Raw genomic sequence first — 18284 nt, 5'->3', positions numbered from 1 at the left:
ATGTCCTTGAACCCTCTTCACTTAAATCTTTGGGGGGGGGGGTGTCGTCGCTGTTTCTGTTGTCGTGCAGCCGTCACCCACATATTACACAGCATATAACCGTCCGTAGCGGCGGCAGTCAACAGTCAGTCAGAACTGGCGGACTGACTCAGGCCAGATCTCGCGACCGGTTCCACAACACCCGCCGACTCTTCCCCTCATGCTTCTTGAGACCTTTCTCAGCGTCGTGCCGCAGACAACTCTGAATGTGCCGCTGGTTGGCAGGCCCCGAGCCTTGGGATGATGCGGCAGTGGAGAGGGGGCAAAGAGCAGGTTGCCCTCCCTTGATGATGTTTGAGTGCCTAGGTACAGAAGATGCCAAAGGTGGTAATTCTGCCCATTGTGTACTTTGCGAGCCGCTCGGAGAGGAGTCTAACTGTTGAGCTTTTCCTGTGTTTTCTGTGGTGCGAGGCGGCCACCAGCCAACTCAAAAAAAGCCCACTTCAGCCCGGTTCGGTCATCAAACAGCCAAACTCCGATCTTTGCACTTCTCGGGGAAGATTTGTAGCGACACATCACTTGATGTCAAAAGATGCAAACCTTAGAGAGCTGGTTGGATGGGGCTTGATCATATTGACCGTGTTGGCACGTCCCATGTGGACCTGATGAACGGCCTGAGAATTAGGCTGGGAAGAAGGAACAGGGAAGAGGCTTGAGGAGATCCTACAACTAGTTTCTCGAAGGTTGAGAGAAAGGATAGGGTTGTCTGTCCATCCTAGAATGCTGACCAAGGCGTGACTGGAAGACTCGCACCGATTTTCAGACATGCCATAGACATTGTGCTAGGTCTCGGAGAAGCCAGTATAACGTGATGGGACAGGTCATCGTTGGGTTAGCCGAAAACAGTGCCAAAGAACACTATACTCCGGGGCATTCGATACCCATACGATGCCGTCACTGTATGATGTCTCGTGCAAAACAGCTTGCCTGTCGTAACAGGCATGCCCATCCTCGTCATCTTGACAAAGAATCTGCAAGCAAAAATCACCCTCTCATCCACAAAGGGGAGAGAAGCAGCAGGCTTCGGTGTTGTTGATTCCCTCGCAATATGTGAGGACCAAAGAGCGTGACGATCTACTTGATTTGATAAGAGGTGTATGTAACTGTCATCACGATCAGCAAACTGTACCGCCCGTGCCTCTGGTGGTGTATCCAAAATGACGATGAAATATATGAAGAGCAATTTATTACTACTTGGTTGGAGTTCCAGACGTCGTTCAAAAAGCAGCTCAGACCCCCACCACCGATCGGCTGGGTCGGGTCTTCGGAGCGAGGTCCTGCTCCGGTGGTTCAACACGGAGATGCTGTCCGTGCGAGAATCCACAACAACCCGGTGGTGAGGAAACATGGAGTTCACGCACCCACGGGAAGGCCTTGGGAGTTGTGTGATAGTAGTCCCGACGAGCAGGCGGCGCAGCGTCGATCTCATCCTCCGATAGGTGTGATGGAATAAGCATCGCTGTGAGATGCTTATTGGTATCGCAGCTATGACGCTCGAGCTTTGATCTGGCCTTCTCGCTGATCACCAAAAAGAGGATCGTCGGTTCATCATGACGCCTGCGGATGGTGAGGTGAGCCGAATGAAACCGATTACACGGGTTTGAATCCCTTCAGAATGATGCAAAAGTCTGATATCGTGACTGTTTGTTAATCCTGTAGCCCCTCCTGCCATCGAGATTCTCTCGCGATGCTCCATGTTTGCCTTGGGCCACGGGTCAATATTCTCGACCGAGGGGAGGCTGGTTGGTGGAAGGGTGGTGATATGCAACTAGCACTAACCAGAAACAAGCCCCTATTTCGTACATGGTAGCATCGACTACACAGTCGAGGGGCTTTTATCGGTCGAGATACCCCCCAGACTCGCAATGCTCGCTTACGACGAAGCGTTAGCACAACATTCCACCATCAGTTTCGGGATGTGCCGTTTTCCCCTTCGCTTGGCGGGGTGTTGTTTCGACTGAGTTTCTCGAAGGGCATTTCTTTTCTTCTTTTCTTATGCTACCTGAGACCCCGCCGGTGCCGCCAAGCGTCAAAACGGCCGTTGATATGGCATGATGGAGAAAAGACCCTGTGAACCCCTCCTCAACAAAGATCGACGCTGTTGTCTTTCCTGCTTCGCGACTTGGACCATGTCTGATCGTGTGTGACTGGCTACGGGCGAGGTCCGGCAGATAGTGCATGATGCTGTGTTGCTGTGAATCATGATCGCCACTAACCTCCTTCGCAGCGTTTGAGAAGCGTCTGCGGCCTGTCCCAAGGCATGCACAATATCAGACGACCAGAGACTCTGACTGTATGGCTTCCTCCCTGGATTCCGAGGATGGAAATGGTGTGGTAAATCCGGGTGCTGTGGTTCGTCTACCGAAATTCTAGAGTGAGTATCGGCATTTGATGCAGTCGTCACGGATCGTTCGAGGGCCGAGGCCATAATAACAACGGGCGACCTCTGCAACCGCCTGCGGATTGGTGGCGCTGCGGATGTTTCTGCGGGCGCAGCCAATGATGTGGATGAAGTGGATGATGTTGCTTTTCACCGGCCGTTCAGTGACGCGCAGGCAATACTGGACCACTGGTCTGTCAGAAGGGTTTCTCGAAGCGTCCCATGGTCCAGGACCTGATTCCCGCGCACGAAAGGTTGCCATCGTGCTACCCAGCAATCTCAGCCGAGCCCAGGCAGAGACTCTGACTGGTCCGATGAGGGTTCGCGGGTGTAGACGGCGGTGAGTTTCGAACCTGACCAATATTCTTCTCTCTTCCTCTTGCTCTTGCTACTAAAACCGTCGAGCCGCTTGATGGATGATGCAGTGACCCGATGTCAAGACCCTCTCCCCGATCCACCGGGGTTGGCCTTTTGGCAGCTTTTGAGATGGCGCCTGCGACGGTGGTCTGTCCAAACGGCCCGCGGTTTGCACACGAATTGTTGGGGGAGAAAATATGACGTTCTTGTTGAAGCGGCCACCTGCGGCCTGGGCGCCTGTTCTTCTTGTCAAAAGCCAACCAACGGCACAACACGCTGCCAGCTGACGGCTTTCTCCAGATGCCTGTGCCACAGATCTACAACCATATTGATATTGATACATACAATATTGGACGTGCCTACCACCTACGAAGATTACCAGACAGGAAATGTACCTCGGCGCGATGAAACACCCTCGCACACTGGTCATGTTTCGTCGAGAAATATCACCCGCGATTCACGTGCCTCTGCTTGAATTGTTGATGTTTGGGAAAGCCACCGATGACGGGATGTTCTGTTTTCCTGCACAGGCCATTTTGAAGTTCTGGGGCAGCAGACCGGGGTTGACAGCCTCACTTGTCCCAGAGCAGCAAAGTGGTGTGCCTCTGGGTCAGACGAGGCGCCGTCGGACGGATTGGATGATGCTGGTGCTGATGCCTTTTTCCTTCCTTGGGACCCATCCTTCAGATCCTTTCGGATATAATGGTAGACACATAGCTTATGACGATGAATTTCAATGACCCCATCATCCAACGGCATTTGGGGCCATTTGGTGGAGCGTGATCGTCCCGCTGGGCACGACGGCGTCGAGACATCGGTGGCTTTGGCCGCCTTCTGGTGTGAGCTCATCGCTAAGCTGATGAGCCGACCCACCGTCGGGCGCCCTGCCAAGGTGCGCCCATTCACATCCATTGAGCGCTGACAAGGTGATACCGCACACCACACCGATGCCAGACTGGGTGTTTGGGGTGTTTATCCATATTACGGGCGTGCTACTTACCTATCTCGCATCAAATATACGGCAAGAGGATATCACTCTGCAGGTCTGGTGAATCCCTTCCCACTCTGATCAGAGGCGCAGGGGCCACTCTCGGCTTTGCTAGCCCTCCAAGTCCGCTGGAACATTCACGGAAGGCATCATCATCATCAACTGACGATTGTGACAAACCGCACTACGGAGCACTGAGGGGCGGTGCGGCTCGACCGGACCCGGTTGCTCAGTTTAAGAGAGACACATCGACAACTGATGAGCCACAGGAAGGGAGACCCTTGGTTTGGTGAGCTGCTGACTTTTCGCGCAAACAGTCACCACGTGCAAAGCACAAACTTCTCGACGGTTGCCGTCTTCCCCAGAAGCTAGGGATTTCGCTCGATTCGATAGATTGCCGGCCCCAGTCTGAGAGCGTCTGAGCCACAATTAGTCGGCTTGCCTATCGAATTCTCCGTCATCATTTCCTGAGAAAAGACTGCCCAGGGTGAGCGACAGACCGGCGGCAGATGGCATTTTTTGCCTTCCCCCAGCCGCTGTCGCCCAGTGATGAGTGTCCGACAGAGAGAAACAGACAGACCATGGAACCACACCCCATTCCCAAGCCAAGACACACCTTCCTCTCGCTTCTCGAGGGGCGTGAGTGACACACACATCGTCTGAGTGGACAGCGGGCGACGTGGAGTGGGCGTGTGTTGTGTGTGTCAGCCCAGCCCTTGTCCTCGTAATGGCTCGTCGTCACAAATCACTCTCGCTGTGCATTAGCGGCAAAGCCTCTTGAGGATTAGGCCCCTCCATCTTGGCCACCACTAGCACGCCGAGCACGCACCAGCACTACCAGCACCCACACACCACTAGCGCCGCGCACCCAAGATTAAGAATAGGTTGGCGCATTGTGCCATGGGTCTGAAGACAGGATGTGCTGGCCTGTGCCCATCCAGGGCATCGAAGGGGCCACACTCACACAAGATACGTACCGGGGGCCACCCATGTCTGGTCAATCAGAGAAAATTCTTGGTCCACCGGGCCCAGTCTGACATGGGCTTCGCCCGCCAATCAAGCCGCGGGATCACGACGGCGAAACCACGCAATTCAAAGAGATGGCCAAGGGCAAGGGACCAGGAAGCAGAAGGAGGAAGGGGGCAGGGAAGCAGGGGGGCACAACTGGTACCGGCCTTTGACGGAGAACGGGGCGGCAGAGACCAGCGGGCGAGCCAGTCACTGCTATCTGTATCGACAAATATCATCGACATTCCATCCAGCCCGCATCACCGATGCTTCACTCCCCCTCTTCCACCGCCCTTCTCGACACTCTTTAATCTCGACGAACTCCCCTTCTTCCACCCCTTTGCCGACCACTGCTGCTCCGACTCCTCCTTTTTCTTCACCTTTCTGCCGACCTTACACACCTTTAATCACGACGGCTTGACTCGTTCACTCGGTTCAAGTTTGACCTGCCTGCACCTTTGTTACCAGCCCAGCCCGGACGCGGCCACCAGACCTGCGCCTGCTCACCCGAGGAGAGTCACCGAGGTCAGCCCGTGGGAGAACAAAGGAAGCCCTTATTTTAAATCTTCTGCTCTTGAGGACACAACCCATCCCTAAGCCGAGGCTTTTTTTCGGGGAATAGCTTGTTTCTTCTCTTGACTACATATTTCTACACTTGTTTCCTTTCCGCACTCTCTTAACACCTGGAAGGCCGGATTGCCCAAAGCAAAGGCCCACTCACAACGCAAACCAACCCAGTCACCTCACTTCCCCAGATCATGCAGCATGTTCCAATGTTCGGATATCCCACTCCGCCAGCATCACCAGCATTCGGTCAGAGGTGTGCCATTCCAAACCAGTATCATGCCGCCCACCACCAGCAACCGCGATATGTGCCCGTTGCCCCCGAGGAGAGGTTAGGAAAGTTCATCACGCCCTCGCTCCAGCTGACGGGCATCGCGGGAACCGGCGCGTATGGCGTCGTCTACTCTGCTGTCGACATCCACACCAATGTTCGTTATGCCGTCAAGTGCCTTAGCAAGTTCAATGCCGACGGGACCCCGCTGGATCGTCGTCAAGTCGCCTTTCAGACCAGGGAGATCAAGCTTCACTACACCGCCTCAGCCCATCCCAACGTAGTGTCCATGCTCAAGATCATCGACTTTCCTGACTGCACCTACGTTATCCTCGAGTACTGCCCCGAAGGTGACCTGTTTTACAACATCACCGAGTGCGGCCGCTATGTTGGTAAGGATGAACTGGCCAAGAGGGTTTTCCTCCAGATCCTGGACGCCGTGGAGCACTGCCACAACCTGGGGATTTACCACCGGGACCTGAAGCCGGAAAACATTCTGGTATCTGACCAAGGAGAGACTGTCAAGCTGGCAGATTTTGGCCTGGCCATTGCCTCGGAGCGGTCCGATGATTACGGCTGCGGCTCAACCTTTTACATGTCACCAGGTAGGTGTCACCCCTCTAAGCTTCCTGTCAATTCGCCCTGGGCACCCACTAACGCTTCTCTTTTCCTTCCCTTCCAGAATGCCTGGACCATTCGTCAAGGAGACCTTTTTATTATTGTGCCCCCAATGACGTCTGGAGCCTTGGCGTCGTCCTGGTGAACCTCACCTGCGGGCGCAACCCGTGGAAGCAAGCATCCCATGAAGACTCTACTTACCGTGCCTACGCGAGAAGCCAGGATTTTCTCAAGACTATCCTTCCCGTATCGGACGAGTTGAACGACATCCTTGGAAGGATTTTTACCCGGAACCCGGATCAGAGAATCACCCTCTCCGAACTGCGGGCGAGGATACTCGCCTGCTCCCAGTTCACCGAACAACCGACAGCACAGGTTCTGTCGACGCCGCCGGCCTCGCCGGGGCACACCACCGTTTACGTTGCCGATGGATCGGCTATTGAAGACGACGACGAATTCGACTACGATGAGCCGCTCTCCCCTGCTTCGTCAGACGGAGAGTCGACATGCTCGTCCGACGAAGGATCACTCACCTCGTCATGCTCAAGCATCGGAGACCTCGAGGAGGACGAAGACGACTTGTTCGAGGACATCCCAGAGGCCAAGACCCCGCCCATCTACGAGGCACCAGAGGAACCCAGAGTTGTGGCCTACCACCCCCAACAGGAGTATATGCATCCAGTGCATCCAGTGCAGCCCTTGCATGTCCCTGTCCAGCCGGTATGCGCGCCACCAAAGTTCCAACAGTTGCACCAGTATGTCTGGGACATGTTGAAGTTTGCTCAACCACCGCAGCTTCACCACCCGGTTCCATTCCATCATCAGGTTCCCTTGTTTGCCATGCAAGGTTGCTACTAAGCCGGACTCTTTGGACTCTCCCCCCCCCCTCAGCCAGGATTGGACTTTCTTGCCTCGGATCCTCTGTTTATTCGCTTTCGTCTTTTGACCCTCGCGGCTCGATACCTCGAGCGAAGATCATGCACACAAAGCTTGATCACCTACAACGTTTATCTCATTTTTCTTGCGTCTCTCTCATTCATTCTCGAATATAATATACCCGGTAGCCTTTTCGTTTTCTTCTTGCCACGGCAAGGAGCGCCCAAAGCCGACTTCAGACCCGGAACACCAAAAAGGAACCAAATTTCTTCAATGTCTATATTTTCTATCAAAACCAAAATGTATTTTCTACAAGTGGGGCAGGATCGGGACGGTATTTTGTCTTTTTTGGATACAAAGCGTGGAGTTGGGTTTCACATCAAACCCTGGGGGATAGGGGAAAGAAAGCGGTCGGCGGTGTTTCTCCTGCTTCTTTTTGTTTTGGGGAATAACTATCCGTATAGGGATTGCATCAATATCGGCGCACTCGGATCGATGGGGAATGGGATACATTTTTGGAGTTTTTCACTGCCACGTGTTCCAAGAAGGACATGGAGGAGCAGCGGATCTTTTTTTTGGGGGGGAGGGGGGGAAGGGCTTTGTTGACGTGGTCTTTTTTTTCTATCTAATACCCCGGTGGACACTTGGATCAATTTTCTCTTTGCTCTGGCTCTGCCATGTGTTGGCAGTCAGGATCAAACATCGACGTTGGAAATATGTTTACGTTTTTTTTTGAGCATCATTTATCGGCAATAGAAAGGGGTGGAAGAGAGAGAGAGAGAGGCATGCGGTTTTTTCTGTTTCTTGCCCGAGGCATGATGATACCAGTTTTTACGCTTTTGTTTCGCTGTGGTTGCCATTACTATTACGTTACGTTTACGTTTCTTGTGGAAAGGGGGGTTAACATGCAGAGATGGAACCATGGCGACGAGGGGAGGGAACAAATTATTGCTAGACACGGCTTTTGGGTCAAGAGCCCAGACACGCCGGCGTGGGGTGTTGTTTCTCGCGCGGCAAACACTACATACGTTTTGAAAATACAATTACTTTTTGGGCTTGCTGTCCAGTGATTCTGGACACAACAGCACCACCACAACAAACAAACAGCAACTGGTCATTCAGGGGCAGTGGCCACACGTGACTGGTGCTCTATGCTGATGATGATGAGGATGATGATGAAGAATGACTGGACTGGTCAAAGGAAACGGCTCGCATCTGTCGCTCTTTCGGTCGGTTCTGTCGAAAACAAGTACCGTACCGTTGCAGTGTGCCGTCGCCTCGCGTTGCAGTTGCCACTGTCACACACCTTGTGTCCCGATATCTCAGTCAATCTACGCCCGTCGGACGAGGTCACAAAGGCACGGGACAGAAGGAAACAGTCTGGGTGACGCGCATCGGCCAGCCTTCCACCCAACCCGTTCATCCTATTTGCTGTGTGGTGGAAGGGAGATTGGCGATACCACCCACTATGGACCTCACCGCAACCACACCAGCACCACAATCGGGCGTAGAGGACCAGTCACATCGGGGCAAGTGAGAAGAGGGGGAAAAATCTAGGGCTGCATGCATGCATGAATGATGCATGCGCGCATGGTACGGATGTATATGCTGCTGTCCAGAAATGTAGGGCGACGTGGCGTGCTGTGCTGAGGTCCAATCAGACGGTGATCTCTCCCAGGACCCAGATGCAGTTGTAAATTAACATTGTAGAGTCAGAGAAGGCGGTGGGCTTTCTCCGGCAAGCGCGCTATTTGCTACAGCCTACGCTGCAACCCAGTAAGTCGATCAGGTTGTTATTTGTTATGATACCTGTAGTATGATGGCTGGCAGCCTCACGCTTCACCTCATCTCATAACTGAAGGGGGAAAAGCAGGCGGTGTGGTGGAGCATGGGCCACTCAGAGCTGCTCATCGACTTACCCCTCCATCGGCCCAACCTCTCTCTCTCTCTCTCTCGTGCCCCTCCTTTTCCCAGCTTCCCTCTTTTCCAACCACCACTGGTCACCACAATGACACCCAGTGGCGCCAAGATTGGCCTCGACAAATTTCCCTCTCCTGATCTTCGCCAGTGTGTGACCCGAAGAGTTTTTTCCTTCTTGTCTACAGCATACGACACGACCTACTCAGATCTTTGACCGACAGAACCGGAGGGGCAGCCCACACGTGATAGGCACTTTCCCCTTGAACAAATCGCGTCATCGGCCCTCCCCCAATCTGAATAACTGCTCATTTCTTTGTCTGTTTGCTGAGAAATTCGAGAAATTCCTGCTCGTCACTAGCAACCGTCCCGCCTCTGTGGATGGCGCTATCTCTCTCTCTCCCGTGTTGCTCTTCGCTTGGAACCGGTCTGGCGGAAAACAAAGGAAACAAAAACGCCGGGCCGCCTCTCCCAAGGCCTCGGTGTCGGTGAGGTGATGATGGACGGGTGGCCAAAAAAGGCGACCTACCGTGCGTAGCCTGTCTTAGCACTGACAGCAAGCGATTGACATGACACTTTGACAATACCCAAGCGGGGTTCTGACACTAGCTTCCCTCGGGCCTTCTCCTGCTTCTCTTTTTTTGCTTATCAGCAAAGAAAACCAAGACCAGAACAAGACAGGGCCAAAGCCTGAACAAGAAACAGACCCGAATGCAACCGCTCCCAGCTGGGCCACCACAGGCCAGACAAGACAAGACAAGACAAGACAGACAGAGAGGGGATCAAGACGCGAGTGCTTAAGTGCTTGCATTAGCGTCCCCGCCGGAGCGTGCTTGGGCTGCCACACAGCACCTCTTTCTTGCTGCATCATCGGCTTTCTTGGCCCAGACACCAATCAGCGACTGTCAACCATCAAGCAGCAAACGATTGCAGATGCATGAAGGCACAACCACCCGGCGCCGCCGTTTTCGATTGGGCTTTGGAAAACATGGCGGTGAAGATGGGAAGTCGACCAGTGAGAGAGACACGCAGCGGCTTGTCGGCAATGCATCCTGTTCTGATATTGGGATGGCATGTGGGTTGGGTGATATGGCTCTGGGTCTTTGAAAGTCCAGTCCGCCTTCCCATGCTGCACGAGACAAAGAAAGGGGAAATCTGAACCGTCAAGGCGCAGGCTTGCAGGTCTGGTGCAGACGGAAGACGTGGTGTTACCTGCGCTACTGGTGCGCTATCACCAGTCCGATTCTGATTTCCAGCTGTTGACGATCCAAGGTGTGAAAGTCATGCCTGAATGGGGATATCAAGACGTTCTTCATGGAGCTTGCGAAGCTTTTGGAAACATTTGAGTGTGAACAGCGCCACAAGCGCACACATTGATATTATGCCGTGTTCGGTTCTGTCTGCGGTAAGCTCCACGCCGCCGACAGACCTATGTACGAACCTACATATATTGCGGAGAGAGAGTCTGGGGGCTGACACCAACACCAAGGTGAGCGGCGCGGAGAGTAAGCCCGGTCCGGTCCGTCTCAACAAGTGTGAGCTTGTCAGTCCGTACTCTGTGTAGGAGCGGACACAGTCATCATCATCATGTGTGCTGCCGGAATTAATATCCGAACAATGATGACCGCAGAGATCTTGACCAAGATCACCAAGGAGGGACTGGACAAGATGTGATGAACCAGCCGGCCGGCATACCTCCAGCCCAGGTTGTTGAATCTTGCATAAGTATACTACTGCCTAGGCAAAAGCTAGGGGAATGGAGATTTATTCTGGAAGTCTAAATCACACCGCTCAGGTAAAGAGAGTTGGGACGACTCCGACCTCCCTCTTGGCTGGTAGGCGGGTGCCTGAGTCAACCAACCTACGAGGATTGCAGATTGCTGCCTCTCAGACCTCATGCACAGCAGCTCCAACGACCGGAGTATAGCCGTCGATAAAACATGCAGAGCACGGGGTAAAATAGGCAAGCCACAAACATGCTCATGATGGATCTCGTTTCCTGCTTTTCGCCTCCTTGGCGTACATACTTTCTCCCACCAGACCATGCCTTGGTGTGGCAGTGCAACTCTTCAGTTTTCTTGTCTTTTGACTCTTTTTCTCCGCATACTACCTACCTACCACATCAACAGCAAATTTGGTTTGGTTCCTCAAACTAAAGGTGGTGTGTGTGGCCGGCTATCACGGGCATTTTCCCTATTATCTCTCCACCATAGCTGTCTGTCTGCCTGTGTGGCTATCTCCAGATTCTAGGCAGAGAGAGAGAGAGAGAGAGAGAGAGAGAGAGAGAAAATATCGGTTGCCGCACAGCATGATGCAGCATGCAATATCAACCCACTTGCTTGTGGAGATGTGTGCCCAGTTACTAGAAAAACCAGTAGGAGACACTGCCGGCATGCCCGGCTTGTACCCCTCTATCTCGACGGTATTCATCAAACACACCCCATATGTCCGCCCCCCCCCTTACCCAAAAAAAGAAAAAAAAAAGAAAAGAAACTTGATTTGAAAAAAGCGGTTGATGGCGTGGTTTTCTTCTATCTGCCTTGGACCTACACTACGGTGGTATGGGAAAAGGTCCAGATGCTTTCGATCTATGGTCTGGTCCTTGCCTACAACCCACACCACCATCCATCCATGATGCATGATTGTGAATTTGAGGAAAACCCGGCAGGCTTTTGTTGCGCAGTAGAGACGGTGGAGCTGCATGCGGCCGGTCGCTCATGTGAGTTGAGAAGACAGGGAGAGGGGCTACCGTACCTAGGCAGATGTGGCACAGCTTTTCCACGGGAGGGAAAAGATGCTGCTGACTGATCAGATGTGGGTTGGTGGTGTAGGTCCATGAACAAGAGAGTTAGGTCCGTCCAGGATGCGACACGAACCGTTGCTGTGAGGGTCAGGTGCTCGTGAGGGAGACGGCGAAAGGGACCTACCGGACCTAGTGCCGGTTCCGGGGAGAAGAGCGCGGCCCCTCTGCATGATTCCAAGGTTGTCTACATGTCTCTCAGACTCGGTCAAAGGGGGGAAGTGGTAAAAGGGGCTGGCTGCATCCGGAAATGGAAGCAAAGTAAACACCAGACGTCCTCCATCCATCACACACACGCCCCCCCCCCCGTTTGGACCTACGAGTGGGGACCTACAGGAGAACAAAACCGAGTGCCAATGGGTCTAAGGGGCTTCAGTTGGTCGTCCGCCTCAGTAAACCAAGCGACGAGGAGATGCTCCCGAGTTTTCTGACCGTTAGGTCCAGTCGTTTTAGGTCCGCGTGAAACGTGGCGCGGACCTAGGGAGCTGTCTGTCTTGTGAACCCCAAAACAAAAAATAAAGGGACCTAATGGACCTCATGGACTTGTATATGCAATCGCGTTGGACCTAGCTTCTCCGGAGCTTGGGGAGTGGCTTCAGTTAGACCAGAAGGTTTAGTCTTGGGGGGGTGGCAAGAGGGCTGAACAGCTCTCGGATAAGGGGGGGGGAAAAACAGGTCCAGGAAAGGCCCAACGGTCCGATAAATGATTATTCTAGGTCCAAAAAGGTCCAGGATAGGTCCAAAGACCGCTGGAAAAAGAGACACCAAGGCCCAGCTAGGTCCATCGTAGGTCCATCGTAGGTCCAGCGTAGGTCGAACGTAGGTCAAGAATTGTGAATAGGTCCCAGTCGTGAGAAGCATAAAGCCTGCATCCGAAGTCCTCGCGAGTCCTCTGTGGCTGAGACGATACGATCCCTACGCGTAGAAGCACACCAACATAGATTCAGCAACGGCCTGCGGGGAATCCCGATAAACGGACGAGTCATCTTCCCCCTCAACCCATTTTAAGCCACGGTTGTCTGATGGTAATGTCATGTGGGAGTTCGTCGCTCGGTAGCTTGAGCCCTTGACAGAAGTATTGAGTTTCACGCTGTCGACCCATTCTGACGGCGTGGAGTGACGAATCTTAGACCACGGCATCTGTGGGGAGGGGACGTGTCAGAAGTATATACCTGTCAGCCTTGGACCCAGCCGTTGAGAGGATCCCCGGAGGAAATTGCCACTACAGGATCTCAAGCGATTGGGGGGGAATGACGCCGGGAGCTTGATGGCAGGAGGTTTAGAGGCGATGGGCGTAATGCGGAGAGAAGTTTCTAGTCGTTACTGGGAGGTTGTTATTGTTGCGACAGGAGATCGTGGTATTCTTATGTGAAAATATGAAGATTAGGTTCTCATATGAGTAAGTAAGACGGCGACAAGGGTTGAGATGAAAGGATTTGACATGTGTTTCCACTTGATCAGTGCTGTCTCATGGCGGGCGAGCTACTGTAACTATCCAATGCTGACGCTGTTGAACCGGGCATGGAAGTAAACCATGCGTGATGAGACGAAAGAGATCAGGGGGTTCACGTGGAATGTATCATGATCTAAAAGGCATATCACCGATGGCAAGCAAAGCCCTGTATCAATGGTATGAAGCTATAAGCTTAACCAGCACCTTGAGAGCACAGTCACGAACAGATGGTACCTGGACTGGAAAGACCAGGTCAAAAGACAAAAGAGGAGTCAATCAAGCCTAAAAAGAACAGGGAAGACCAGACGCGAAAAAGATTACGCGCGTGTGTCAAGGAAAAATAGGGATACACCTCGAGCTTGACTAGAACAAAGTAAAAGAAAATAAATAAAAAGACTTCAAAAAGGGGATTTTAGCACCACCCGCAAACCCGACCCATCGCTGAATCAAGCCCCCTTTTTGTCTCGCCGCCTTCTTCTCTGGATATCATATAACACTCCCAACCCCGATACCACTCTAAGGAGACGGAGTCAAAACAACGCTACCCTGTCCCAAGACTGGCCACCCGGGCACCACCGTTCCCGGAATCGTCTGCAGAATCGTCACCAAATTCACCATGATCAACCAAACAGGCACCGGGATTGTCCCGCTGCCGTATGTGCCGTATGCCTTTTCGAGGATGTTGAGCGCAGCAAGAAGTTCTGTCGCGTTGCTCAGACCAGGAGCTTGCCTCTTGTCCGAAGGCTTGAGTGGACCACCCGGAATGGTAGGCTGAGGGACGATGGGCGCGCCGGGGACGTATGGCTCAGGAACCAAAGGACCACCGGGGATTGTGGGCTGGGGAACGACAGGCGACCCGGGGACGTTTGGCTCGGGAACCAAAGGTCCGCCGGGGACAGTGGGCTGGGGAACAATGGGACCACCAGGGACGGGATTGCCAGGGACGATGACGGTCCAGCCCGGAACTGACTGGCCGCAGAGTTGAAGCGCGGTGACAATGACTTGCTGAATGAGGAAGATGGTGGTGGGAGCCTTGGTGACGTCCTCACCGTAGGCAATCTGGAGAGCCGCAAGGGCAGCGCGGAGGCCAAGAATGTCAATCACCTTGCAGGTCCGGCCACCAATGGTGATGCTGTCGGCTTGGCGCTTCGGCAGAGGGGTGAGAACGTGAAGGGAGCGGTCGACCTTCACGCCATACAGCTCGAGGATGTCAGCAATGGTGGAGAGAGTGATCCAGTTGGCGAAGGAGGGCTGGCCGGCAGCAGTAGCGAGCTGTGCTGTGGTGAGAAGCTCCTTGTAGGCCTCCTCGAGACCGGCAAGGTCGAACTCGGCAGAGAGCACCGGGGTGTTGCGCTTTGGAACCGTCAAGATAGGGCCATAACTGGGACCCTCGCCGGGCTCAACGCCGCATCCCCTGAGGAAGTTGATAAGCGCCCGGACGACAACCATCTCTTCGGCAGTGAGTTGGTCCTTGAGCAGCATCTGTTGGAGGGCATCCTGGGCACCCTTGATGTTGGGGCAAAGCTTCTCATAAGCGCCAACGGCATTGACATCAACCACAGGCGAGCGCTTGCCGGGAGTGAAGGAAGTCTCTGACCCAGGCGGCGCGGAAATGTTGGTGATGCCGGCAAGGTGCTTAAGAGCAGCCTTGTAAGCAGCAATCAGCTGGTAATCCTCCTTGGTCTTGTTCTTCTTGTTCTGCAGGACCACCAAGTCCTTCTCAATTTGAACAATGAACTTCTTGGGGTTGGTAGCAGCATCAGGCGGGAGCTTGAAGATCACGTCGCGCTTGCCCGGGGTGAAGCTCGTTCCAGTCCCAGGGGGGGCCGAGATGTTGGTGATCCCGGCCAAGTAGTGGAGGGCAGCCTTGTAGGCAGCAATAAGCTCGAGGTCCGCCTTGGACTTGTTCTTCTTGTTCTGGAGAAGCACAAGGTCCTTCTCGATCTGCACAATGAACTTCTTGGGGTTCGTGGCAGCATCAGGGGGAAGCTTGAACACGGCATCACGCTTGCCAGGGGTAAAAGTGGAGCCTGACCCGGGGGGCGCCGAGATGTTGGTGATGCCGGCCAAGTAAAGAAGTGCGGCCTTGTAGTCGGCGATGAGTTCGTAGTCGGCCTTGGTCTTGTTCGGCTTGTTCTGCAAGGCGATCAACTCTGTCTCAAGCTGTTGAATGACGCGCTTGGGGTTGGTGGTAGCATCGGGGGGAAGCTTGAAGACATCACGTTTGCCGGGAGTGAAGGTGCTCCCGGATCCAGGGGGGGCCGAGATATTGGTGATGCCGGCCAGATAGAGGAGAGCTGCCTTGTAATCAGCGATGAGCTGGAGATCCTCCTTGGTCTTGTGCCTCTTGTTCTGCAAGGCGATCAGCTCCTTCTCCAGCTGTTCGATCACCCTCTTGGGGTTGGTCGTGGCGTCAGGGGGGAGCTTGAAGGTATCACGCTTCCCGGGAGTGAAGGTGCTGCCAGACCCGGGGGGGGCTGAAATGTGAGTAATGCCGGCCAGGTAGAGAAGCGCATCCTTGATAGCCTGGATTTTGGCGATGTCATCCTTGGTCTTGCGCCTCTTGTTCTGCAGGACGATCAGCTCCCTCTGCAGCGTCTCGATGACCTTCTTGGTGTTGGTGATGTAGTCGGGGGGCAGGAGCTGGAAGACGTCCTCGCTGCGCTTTCCTGGGGTAAAAGAAGTACCGGTTCCAGGGGGTGCTGAGATGTTGGTGATGCCGGCCAAGTAGAGCAGAGCCTCCTTGAGATCCTTGATCAACTCGATGTCCTGCTTGGTCTTGTACTTTTTATTCTGCAAGGCGACGAGGCGGGCCTCCAGTCGCACAATCACCTGCTTGGTGTTGGTCGCATAGTCAGGCGGGAGGGTAAGCTTGGGTGGCTTAGGGGCCTCGGCTTCCCGCTTCTCTTTGGGCGGGAAACTCGGGGCAGGCCAGTTGGGAGGCAGGATGAGCCCGCCACCGCCGCCGCTGATGGGCGGAAGCATGCATGGAGGCTGCTGGTCAAGCGGCACAGACGGCAGGCAGACGGGCATGCCACCCCCGGGAAGGCCTGGGTTGCCAGGGTTCAAAGAGCCCGGAGGGCCTCCGATGATGAGTGTCTGGCGGGCTTCGACGCCTCTCTTGTTCTTGGGCACGGTGAGGATTGGTCCCAACAAGCACGGCGGCTGACCTTTGAGGGGGATCGTCACCAAGCAAGGCTTGAGAGGGCCTTGTCCTGGGATGAACTGGGATCCGCCATCGCCAATCCAAATCTGACGTTTATCGACCGACTCGGCGTCTCTCTTGTCCTTGGGAGGGAGGTAGAATCCGGGTGGAAGGGTAACATCACCAGGGATAGGTGGGAGGAGGCATGGAGCCTGAGGGGCGCCGGAGCCGTTCTCGAGACAGGGTGCAATGGGTTGATCGGGGCCGGGCCAGAACACGCCTCCACCATCTCCGATCCAGATTTGCCGAGTCTCCACAGTCGGGGCCGATGGAGCAGCTTGAACGGCGCCCAGGCCGAGAAGGGACAGGGCGAAGACAGATCCGGCCATGATGTGGCGGCGGAGCTGGTTTTGAGGGGGAGATATCGTTGTCGACTCCTGAGGGTTCACGATTGACGTCGTGTATCTCAAGAGCCCGGATCAGGTGGCGGTTCCCATGTGTTGATATACACAATCCTCGCCTTCTCCCGTCCCCTGCCCGTCACCCGTTTCGCCATGGCATATCCAGTGTCGCCATCTTCACCACAACCCCCGGTGAGAGTATTAATAGAAGCCTGCAATGATATCGACGCACCGGCCCCGCTCCCAGAACAACGCGAGGAACGCCCGAAGCTGTGATGTGGTTGATGCTGTGGAGGTGAGTTTGGTGGCGACAATCTGTGAGCAATATGGAATAGATGAAGCAACGAGGGTGAGAGCCAAATGGCGATATGGTTCGGCTTATTTATCCGGGGCCGTCAACAGGCGTCGTTTGGCCATGGGCCAGTCTCGGTCAGGCGCCCAGACACGACGATAAGTGAACAACCCCAGAGTAAGGTTGCACTGTGAATAATTGTGCCTATATCCATAGCGTAGTCAAGCCAGTTTGGGTCATCGGCGGTCCAAGGCCGCAATAAACCGAGTTGACTCTGAACACAAAGTTGCGGGAGGAGCCTTGCTATTTTTGGACCGACACCGTCGTGATTTCCAAGTCCTCTCCTCACCCAACCTCCAGAGAGAACGCTGGCTCTCACTCCCTAGCCCGCACGCGCGATGGCGGTAGTTGTCCACTAGACAGGAGACTCGATTCAAAGCTGTTACATCGGATAGCCAAGACCAAAGGGCTGGCCGGGAAAACGGGCATGAGAATGTGAAATGCTGCGGTTCTTAAGCCGCACTGCATCGGCTCTTATGAAAGAGATGGAGTGCATTTGCACTTTCACTTTGGCGCATGTTGGCGATGCGATCTTTGAAGCCATCACCACAACCGACTGGTAGTCTGAAGTTGACACTTGTCGTCGTTGGTCATCATATGGAAGGGTTCCACAGGGAACTTTTTGGCATGTCCAAGAATAGAAATAGAGTTGACCGTGGTTCTCGTTGATCCGGGTATCTGGAGACAGTGGCGTGTAATAAGAACAGCTGGTAGCAACGCCCGAGCTTCTCTGCCAGAGGTAATCTGTTTCCAGGAAACGAAGACGACACTGCTCTGGGGCGAGACCCGACTCATCAGTGTATGGTTCCATTTGTGTGCCCACATTCACTATCGGGGTCTGCAGGTAATATGCCAGGGACATGACACCGTTGCGTTGAGTTTTTGGGAAGAGCTGGTGGTTGGTGTGCACCTGCGGGCGTTGAGGGTGAGAAATGCCGTGATATTTGCTTTTGGTCAGGATGGAGGATCGGTCTCCGTTGGGGCTAGAGCTTTTCATTGTGATGCCGTGCAATTGATCGGCATCGAACATCCGTTTGCTGCTGGAAGCGATTTGAGAGAAAGGACAGGTAAGCGAACAGCGAACCGCGGAATGAAAGCGAACGGAAATGGTAGCA

The 18284-nt window shown here is 54.1% G+C and overlaps 3 protein-coding genes across 3 annotated transcripts; 1 reads left to right on the top strand and 2 right to left on the bottom strand.

The window, feature by feature from the left end:
• Positions 1–871: 871 nt before the first annotated feature.
• Positions 872–1468, bottom strand: PODANS_3_1540 (uncharacterized protein; the record flags this gene model as incomplete). The annotated part of the gene is made up of 1 exon (XM_001903389.1): positions 872–1468. The coding sequence occupies one exon, from the start codon at positions 1466–1468 to the stop codon at positions 872–874; it is 597 nt and encodes a 198-aa protein (XP_001903424.1).
• Positions 1469–5530: 4062 nt separating this feature from the next.
• Positions 5531–7083, top strand: PODANS_3_1530 (uncharacterized protein; the record flags this gene model as incomplete). Its single annotated transcript, XM_001903388.1, has 2 exons — positions 5531–6212; positions 6290–7083. The coding sequence occupies 2 exons, from the start codon at positions 5531–5533 to the stop codon at positions 7081–7083; spliced, it is 1476 nt and encodes a 491-aa protein (XP_001903423.1).
• A 6704-nt stretch (positions 7084–13787) lies between these two features.
• PODANS_3_1520 (uncharacterized protein) lies at positions 13788–16805 on the bottom strand (the record flags this gene model as incomplete). The annotated part of the gene is made up of 1 exon (XM_001903387.1): positions 13788–16805. The coding sequence occupies one exon, from the start codon at positions 16803–16805 to the stop codon at positions 13788–13790; it is 3018 nt and encodes a 1005-aa protein (XP_001903422.1).
• Between the last annotated feature and the right edge of the window lie 1479 nt (positions 16806–18284).

The sequence above is a fragment of the Podospora anserina genome, chromosome 3 (genome assembly GCF_000226545.1).
Source record: "Podospora anserina S mat+ genomic DNA chromosome 3, supercontig 1".
NCBI classification, from domain to species: domain Eukaryota; kingdom Fungi; phylum Ascomycota; class Sordariomycetes; order Sordariales; family Podosporaceae; genus Podospora; species Podospora anserina.
Note: the sequence above shows the minus strand (reverse complement) of the source record. Positions and strands in the feature narration are given on the sequence as shown.